The 9,889-nt window shown below is 35.9% G+C and overlaps 1 protein-coding gene across 1 annotated transcript in view; it reads left to right on the top strand.

The window, feature by feature from the left end:
• Window positions 1–1,718: 1,718 nt before the first annotated feature.
• Window positions 1,719–9,889, top strand: part of CPA3 (carboxypeptidase A3) — a 32,237-nt gene continuing 24,066 nt past the window's right edge. The window contains exons 1-3 of the mRNA XM_003766101.4: window positions 1,719–1,854; window positions 1,943–2,018; window positions 4,894–5,018. Coding sequence (XP_003766149.2) covers window positions 1,754–1,854; window positions 1,943–2,018; window positions 4,894–5,018 — 302 coding nt within the window. The 5' untranslated portion in view covers window positions 1,719–1,753. The remainder of the gene's footprint in view (window positions 1,855–1,942; window positions 2,019–4,893; window positions 5,019–9,889) is intronic.

Raw genomic sequence — 9,889 nt, 5'->3', positions numbered from 1 at the left:
AAGGGAATATTATTTCCCCTCTTCTCCCACTGACCATGTACTCTTGCAACAGAGTTCATCATCCAATGAACTGCCCAGCAGAGAAGAGGTCCAAGAGATGGATCTGAGAAAAAAGAAGCCAGAAAAGGGTCATCCCTATCTGACTGGAGCTAAGCTGTCTAGAGAAAAGGGGCCAAAGAAGTAATGATCTACACAAGGGGTGCTGCACCAGAAGAAAACAGAGATCAGGACCCTGCAGGTCCAGAAGTATGAATTTCCTTGGTCACCTGAGGGTCCTCAGCGGGTGCCCACTTCTCCCACTGATGTTGGATGTAGCTGGAGTAGAGCACAACCCAGGATTATGGAGGGAATTTGTTTTTGTTTTTGTTTTTTTTTTTTTTTAGAGGTAACAGAGATACAGTGGATAGCATGCTGAACCTGGAGTCAGGAAAACCTGAGTTTAAATCCAGTCTCAAGCATTATCTGTATGACTTTGGGTAAATTATTTAACTTCTGTCTGCTTCCATTTCCTCATATGTGGAATAGATATAATAATAGTATCCACCTCACAAAATTGTTGTTGGATCAAATGAGATACTTGGAAAGCACCTGGCAAATAGTAGGCATTTAATACTTATTCTCTTCCCTTTTCTAGTCGTAAGGTTATTGCATCTCCTGACCGTAGTAAGTGGAGGGTTGTGAGCTATATAGGATTAGGAGCCCAATACATTTATGCCTGAATAGTAGTGTCCCCACTTCCACTCAATCCGTAAGAGAGAATTAGAGTGATCGCCTCAAAGTAGGTGCTACACTCAGAACATCTTATCTAGGAGTGCAAGAAAAACCAACTTTCTGTTGCCAGACAACCACATGAATAAAGTGTGTAAGTCTATAAATAGATAGATAGATAGATAGAGATATATAGATCCCTAGACATATACATAGAGATATGTAGACATATGGATAGACAGACACTCATATACATAATGAGAGAGATTTTACTCAGACTCAGTTTCTTCTCCCACAAAAAGCAGATAATAATATCCTCTATCATACAGAATTGTTGTGAGCATCAAGTGAGATGATAGATGTAAAGTGCTATACCAATAGCTGTAAAGCTACACCAGTGTTGACCGTTATTATTATCATAATGGGGACAGTTTTGATAACAATGAACAGAAAGAATTTGCAAATCTGGTTGCAAAAAACCAGTGCTGTGCGAGAACCAGCTCTGACAAAGAGCTAGTTGTTTAATTCTCATTTTGAGCACTTACACCTCGAAAATCAGAACTGCTGCAAATCAGCATTTGACTTCTTTTTTTGCTCATTGTCTACACTTTAAAAAGTGATAGAAAAAATGTTAATATTGCAGATTAAACTTAAGAGAAAGTCAAGTTTGGTTTGTCAATGTTTCGCAGGGATCCAGTTGTTAAACATTTATCAGCATATCCCCATCCTGAAACAATTGAAGGATGTTAACAAGCAGTCTCCAACAGCCTGATCCATGTCAGTCCCTAAATTATGTAATTTCTCTGTCCAGTCTCCCTTCTGCTGCTCATACTCAAGAGCCTTAGAGTTATTATTGAACAAACATACCACAAGAGAGTTAAATCCTTGTCTCTCCCTGTCAATCGCTATCTTTTGCTGCCCTCGTGGCTTTCAATAAGATTAAATAAATGATTAGAAAGGCAAAATGTCAGCAGCCCCATAGAACTTCAGAGAAGAGGAAGTCAGTTGCTGCTCTGAGATTAGAAGAAAGACATAAAAGCCCCAGATGGCCTTTGCAAAAAGCAAAAAAAGAACTATGGAGTTTGTGCTGCTTCTGGTGCTGATTGCCTCAGCTCACACCAGTTCAACCATTCGCCGCTTTGACAGGTAAATCTGGGAGCCCAAAACATCCCCTGCTCAATGTGACAAGTAGTGGCCAGATGGGAGCTCATCACTTACCTTTATGTTTTTAAAGGGAGAAGGTGTTGAGGGTGAAGCCCCAGGATGAAAAACAAGTGAGCATCCTAAAGGACTTGGCTGACACTAATTTGGTAAGATTTTTTATGGGAACTTTTAAAAAAAATTAATTTCTTTGCTTTCTATGGTTTTTTTAAGAGCCAAACCATTTTGGTATAACTGGGAACAGCTTCCCACAATCAAAAGAAAGGAATAAATAGGATGATTCAGGTAAATACTTCTATTTTATTAACTGCATGACCTTCTGAGGAGTTATTTAACATCTCAGTTTCCTCAAATGTAAAATGGAGAAAATAATGCTTTTCTGTCAAGTCAAAGGCAGCTTGGTTGGTGGTCTTCTTGGTGCTCTTAAGGAGATGGTCTTAAAACACAAAGCATCTCAATTCAAGTCCAGTTTCTGATATATACTGTCTATGTGACCCTAAACAAGTCAATTAACCTGTCAAGAGTATTCCAGGTTAAGTCTCCAAGAAGGTACCAGCCTGCATTGATACAGAAAATTTCCTTATCTGGAAGTTTCATGTGCTAATGAAATCATAGGTCCTAGCTTCTCTCAGATATTATATGGTTGCTAATTTAGCTAAACAATTATTACTTCAATTAAGTAAAAGGTAGAATTATAAAATAGACAAAAGTCTATTACAGTTTGCTTTCCTTTTCCTCTTCCTTTCTCAGCATCCTTTCCTCCCTTCCGGATCCTCTTTGGCCATTCCATTGTCTGGTTCTTCCCACTTATTCTGGCTCTTTCTTTCTCCAGCCTACTAGTCAATCCCAGATTAATGAAATAATTTAAGATTAAATCAGAACTGGGCTGTTGTGAATTTAGAATAAGATAAACCTCCCCACCCAAGCAAGGGCATCTGAATTTTAAAAGGAGATTCTAAGATGGTCAGATTTTTAGAACTTAGAGGAATTTAGCCATTAGGGAACTCCCAACAAGCCAGGGCTTGGGTCCTTTTATTTTTATTTTTTAAAGCTTTTTTTATTTTCAAAATATATGCATAAATAGTTTTCAACATTCATCCTTGCAAAACAGAATTCAATATTTATTAAGTCTTTCTATGAGCAGATCACTTATGGAAAGACTGTAGTTAAAAAAGTCAGTCCAGTACCAACTCTAAATGCTCTGACAATCTCCTATTAGGAATACAAATAGAATTACCACTATAGAACTGAAAGGGATCCTAAATCCAATCAGTTCATTTTCCTGGGGAGAAAACTGAGATCAAGGAGGGGAATGATTAGACCAGGGTCACACAGGTAGTAAAAGGCAAAGCTGAGATCTTAACTTAGATCCTATGACTCAGTGCTCTTGCCATTACTCAATGGTGTCTTAATAGATACAAGTTAATTGATACCAATTACACACAAAATAATTTCAAATGAGAAAAGGGGTTAGTACCTGAGGGAAATCAGGAAAAGTCTTTGTGGGAAGAGGCAGAACCTGAATCAGTATCTGAAGGAAAGTATATAGAACATCAGAGGGAAGTAAGAAAAGAATGCATTCGGATCAGGGAGGACCACCTGGGCAGATTCAGGAAGGGAGAAGATGGAATCGCCTGTACAATGAATGGCTAATCAACCATTTTGATTGGGTTGAAGAATATGTGAAGGGGCTTAATAAAACTGGAAAGGTAGGTGGATGCTAGATTATGGAGTACTATAAATTCTGTAGTGTAAGAGAAAATAAAGATCCATTAAAGAATTTTTGCTCTGAAGGAGACATGATAAAATCTTTATTTTATGAGCATCAGTTCTAGACTGACAATTACAGTCAGTGATTGTCTGACCATAGGGTGGCTCTTCAGAGACTTTCTGAAATCACACCATGTAAGCTAGCAACACTTGTTCCCACTCCTTTCCAATGTTTGCTTAACAACAACAACCAGATTGTAAGGTTTGCAGAGCCCTTTTAGAAATATTATCTCATTTTATCATCAAACAAACCAGAGATGTGGGTTCTATTATTATCCCATTTTACAGATAAGGGAAACTGAGACAAACTTTGTGACTTGCCCAGAATTAAGTCAAACCAAGTCAAAAAAATCTAGACACTGTGAAACAGACCCTGCCCTCAAGGAGCTTACATTCTAATAGGAGAAAACAATAACTTAAAGGAAACTAAAAAGGGAGTATGGGGAGATGAAGGAACCTAATGGGCAGGGGCACTGTAGAAAAAGCCAAAAGATTCAGGAATGGAGACTATGCTGGTCTAACCATAGTCCCTAACATGGTCACTACTGTTAAGTATTTTCATTTCATCGACGTCAGTTCCTTTGACCAAACTTCATGCAGCATTGCCTCCAGTCCCTTATCATTCTGTGCAAAAATAGCAATGATGGTAATGGCAACAAAAGCAGCAATGTCATCATTGTCATCGCCATCATAAGTGACATTTTTGTAACAGAATGACAGCATAGGGTAGTGGATGGGGGATCAGCTTGGACTGAGACCTGTGCCTCCGACATGTACTAGCTGTGTGATAATAGACAGCTCAGTCATCCTCTCAGCACTCACCCATACTGTGAGGATGATAAATTATAGGATCACTTTATCTCCAACAGATGGAGAAAGCTTCCATATCAGCAAAATTAGAGGTATAGAGCACTTTAAAATCCTCAAAACTCCCTAGACATTGTTTCATTAGAACTCATAGAAATCCTTAGAGGGAGGATATACAAACCTATTTGCAATTTCAAATGATTCTTTACCTGGAAGTTTCCCAAAACAGAGAAGGCTAAAAGTCACATATTTCACCTATTTTTGGTAATTTATCAATCGCCAAACTATGGATGGATGGCAGTCTATCCATAGTGAACCTAAAGGTGGCTAAAATCAACCCGTTCTCCTGTCCTCCACTCATTGACCCAAGAGGCTCAGTGGTCACAATGAGGTGCTTTTTCCCATCCTTAATGGCATCTTCTGACAAAGTATTTTTTTTCTCTACAGCTTGACTTCTGGCATCCTAGTTCTGCTTATAATGTCATACCTAAAATGGATGTGGACTTCCGTATTAGTGAAGATCAGTTCCTACATATCCATTCTGTTCTGAAGAAAAATGAAATACAATATGAGTAAGTTTTACCCAACTTCCCAAATTTATCGTATATTTCAAAACTGTACAAAAACATACATTAACTAATTAGCCATTCTAACAAGAATCTTTTTTGTTAAGACAAAATTTAATAACTGCCAAACTAGCATTATACCATTTTCTCTTAGCTCATATTGCAAAGCCAGTCAAAATAAAGTTAATAATAACCTTACCAAAAATTTACATTTAGATGATATAAATTAAGAGTTGACTCTTCTTGCAAGAATGACCCATGATTTCGAATATATGGACCAATGAAGACAAGATAGGGTCAAGGAAAGAAAAAAACGAGGATCTCTTTCAGTTCATGAATCAGATACATTGGAATGTTTTTTTAGAAAAGATTGTGAAGCACATTTTGAAGTTATCAAAATGATTTTTCATGTGATGTGATAGGGGAAAAAAAAGGTACTCACCATAGAATGGTCCTGGTTCAAATCATGGCTTCTCTAGATGCTGTATAAGCCTGAGTATGATATAACCTTATTGGGTGTTAGTTTCCTCATCTGCAAAATAAAGAAACTGAACTATATTATTTCTAAGGTTTCTTTCTGTTTTAAATATATATTCCAATGAAATATGAAGAAAAAGTCCACCTTATGCCTCCTTCTTAACTTATTAAAATAAATGTATTATATATTCAAATTTAAACAAAATTAATCATATACTTAATTTATACTTAAATATAAATATCTACATATAATATGCCCATAATGACTATTAAACATTTTTTTCTTCTGTCTCTCCATTTGTCTCATTATTTGCCTACAGATTTTCCTTTGTACATATAGTCAGCGTGTTTACAGGTCCACAGATTCTGCTTTTTAAAATTCAGATTACTTTTTTTTCCTTTTAAAATTATATTATGATTTTAATAACATTCTACTTTCCCACATATTGATAGCTTATTATCAAATGGTAGGTATTTAGCTGTCTTCTAATTCTTTGTAATAACAAATACATATATATGATTTCAATTTTATATAATATATAATTTTATATGTACAAATATAATTTCATATATGAATATATGCAATTATATGCAATATAGCATATGCTTATTACATGTAATTTTATATATAAATCTATAATTATACATAATTTTGATTTTATATAAAATTTAAAATTTTATATGTATATAATTAAAATTTTTTTTCAGTTAAAGTACCTACTATGTGCAAAGTATTTGACTGGACTCAGAATATAGGAAGGTGAAAGATAATAGAACTCCTGACCTCAAAAAAGCTTACAGGGTATTAAGAAGTATATGATATGTACAAGAATAGGAATAGTATAGCTAGAGTAGAATAGCAAAAAGGAAAGACTGAGACAAAATGCTAAAGAAAAAAGTAAGGATGGGAAGAATACTTCGAGCTGGAAGAATTGGGGCTAGTTTTGTAAAGATGGTAATGTGTAAAATGAATCTCAGAACTCAGAGCTTTTTGACTAGTAGGTAACAAAAAGAAGCAAGCACAAACTGGGGTGGTTGTTACAGTGAAAAGAATTTGGATTTGGCATCAGAGAATCTGATTCAAAGCTTTTGTTCATTGAGTTATGATCCATGTATCTCTCTAGCTCAGTTTTGCTTTGTCATTGTCTTAAAATTATTTAAAACAGGTCAATGCATATAATTGTTGTTTATTTAAAAATTCATTGAATTCAAGTGAATTGAAGTTGCTTTGCTGGATTACATTGATCAAGAAAAAGGTCTTCTTTGACCTTTGACAGAAAATATGGCAGACCTTGGAGTCATGATTCTACATTGGCAATTTCACCAAGAAATTCATCTCAGAATTTCCCTTTATTTCCAAGCACTTGGCTAGGTCTTTTAGCACAACACTTATTTAAGAGTACAAGCAGGAAACCTGGGTAAAGACTTTTATTTTCATTCTTATTGAACTGTCTTTCTTTGTTATCTCTACCCAGAATCTAAGTATTAAATATCTATTAGGTCAATGGATCTGAGATCTCTTTAATTACTCATTAATAGTGGTAGTCTACCCAATGTTGCTGATTAATAAGAATATTATTCATATATCACTCTGTGAAGTTTACAAATCACCTAAAAATATTATTTCATGTTTTCCTCATAGCAGCTAGGGGAGGTAGAGACTATTATTGTTGTTCCCAGTTTACAGAAAAGATAACTGAGGCAGACAGAAACTAAGTGATTTACTCAGAATCATACAACTAATAAGTATCTTGGGCTGGATTTGTACTTAGGTTTTCCTGAGTTTCTCATTTCACCAGCTAATTGTTCAAGCTATCCATTCCTCTCCATGTTGACATATCTTGTCCCTGCCTTCCTGCAAATCTAGACACAAGATGTCCATCCAATAAACTCCAGGTCTTGTGAAAAATAAAACTCACTTAAGGAGATACCTTGGGGCAAGTTTTCTTAAATATGACTAAAGTGAGGAGCTGCATTTTTCAGATGAGGCAGTCTGATAAAGAGGAAAGAATGTTGGCTTTGGAGGCAGAGGAACTGGATTCAAATCCCACCTGTGATACTTTCTCCCTCTTCCATCTTAAATAAGGGATGATTTCTTTAGCTGTCAGGTTCTTCACCTAGATTAGGGAGTTAACTTGTTGACCTCTGAGGTTCTTTTAAAGCTCTGAATTTGTAATTTTATTTTTTCTTCCTTCCAAACTATAAACATGCACAATGACAGTTTTTGCTTTGAAGGATGATCCTGAAATCTTGTCCCTTAGGTGCCTTACTGTATACATAATTGCATTTGCATATTAAACACTCTTGAAAGTAATTATCAGAAAGTAGGATTCTGTGCCTAAATGAGAACAGAAACATCTGGGTGGTCCTAGATACTTGCCTTTCTAAAAACATATTAAAGGACAGAGTCAACACAATTATTTAATTGGACATCCCTCATTAGCCAGGGCAAACACACGATTTAGTTACAAGGCATCTGCTTATCCTGTTCTATTTTTCCATTTCCTGAAAATTAAATCACAAAGAGAGCTTTTTCTTTTCAAAATGGAATGTCTTTCTTCCTATAATAATATTTTTACAAAGTTAAAAACAAAACCAGAAAACACAAATAAGTGGTTCATAAAGAAATTCACCCCTTTACTCATTAAAAACCTGAGACAGGAAGTGGGCACTTATTTACCCCTGAGCAAACTGAGTTTAGAGTCAAAAGATTAATACACCTTTTCTTACTTCCTTTGGGTTTCTGAATATCCACTTAACCTCTCATCCCTTGGAGCATTCGTTAAAATTAGTAAATAGATTAGGGATTCATTAATGAAAGGTAAGGAGAAAACAGCCATCTTTAATAGTAATAAAATAAAAAGAGGACAATTCAGAGCAATCTTATTAAGAGCTTAAGATGTCTTCTAACATGGGGTCTTGTACTCAGTAGGTGCTTAATAAATGTTCCATGAATTGGATGATAAGTCATTGTAGGAAAGGTAGATAACAGATAACATTAAGGTATCTTGATTGACCCTCACAACAAGCCAGTGGAGGAAGCATGTGCTTTTTTTTGCAGATAAGGAAACTCAGACTAAGTGACTAGCCCAGAGTGATTTGGTTAGTATCTGCTACAAGACTGAGCTCAGATTTTTCTGACTCCAGGTCCAGCTCTCCATCCCTAGTGCCGGCTTCCCATGTATCCCAGTAAAAACTAAAATATCGTTTAAACATTAATATTTAATGACCTTACAATAGACAAATCCAATTTTTTCCCAAGCAGATGCATGATTCATGTTCAATAAGGTGGCACCAAGGATAGAATTCTAGACATGGAGTCAGGAAAATGACTTCCTGCATCTGACCTCAAACAGTGTGACTCAAAGCAAGTCACTTAATTTCTGTCACCCTCAGTTTCTTCATCTGTAAAATGGAAATAATTATAATACCACCTACTTTCCAGGGTTGTTACGCAGATAATATGAATAATTTTTGCAATCCTAGCAAGCACCTGGCACATACATATATAATGTATAATTATATACATTATATATAATATATAAATGAGAGCCATGATGATGATTCCTAAATCCTGGATATGGATCAGACAGTGAAGGTCACTATTTCAGTGACTTTGATCAAGTGTCAATTTTGAGGGGATCCAGTCACTTATCTGCAAAATGAAGTTGAAACATGCACATGGTCTTTGAGGATCCTCCCCTTTACATAGCAACTTATAAGACCACAGTCCTGCTCAGGATCTTCTCCATGCTACAGAAGGGGAGTGGCAGGGAGAATGCCATTGCCATTATAGACCCTCATCCTGAGATGGTTTGTTAGCTAACATCTGGTCCTCAGCCTGGTGCAATGCCAAGAGTCCAGAGCTTCAAGTCAGGACCTGAATTTAAATTCCAGCTCTGCAATTTACTCCCAGTGTGATCTTAGGCAAATCAGTCTCTGAGCCTCGGTTTCCTAATCTGTAATGTGAAGGAGTTTAGCAACATAGCCCTTATCTCTTTCCAGATTAATGATCTTGTCATGTCTCACTCAGCTGAGAACACAAGATCTTTTTTTAAAGATGTCAGATAGGAACATTTCAATCCTGCCTAAATGGGCAATGTGATGTATGGAATAGAATCAACAATCTGGAAACTGCATATTGCCCACTTTTCCCTCCTCATTTCATTCCCCCTCCCCCAATTTCTTATTAAGTTTTTAACTTAAATTAACTAGAATAAATATTTTTAATTCAATGAAAAAGTATTTTTATAATTTCATCTCTAGATACTTTATATAGCCCATCACAAATACATTTTTTTAACTGAGGCAATTGTGGTTAAGTGACTTGCCCAGGTTCACACAACTAGGAAGTATTGAGTGTCTGAGGCTAAATTTGAATTCAGTTCCTCATGACTTCA

Source organism: Sarcophilus harrisii, chromosome 3 (assembly GCF_902635505.1).
Source record: "Sarcophilus harrisii chromosome 3, mSarHar1.11, whole genome shotgun sequence".
In the NCBI taxonomy this organism is placed as follows: Eukaryota; Metazoa; Chordata; class Mammalia; order Dasyuromorphia; family Dasyuridae; genus Sarcophilus; species Sarcophilus harrisii.
Note: the sequence above shows the minus strand (reverse complement) of the source record. Positions and strands in the feature narration are given on the sequence as shown.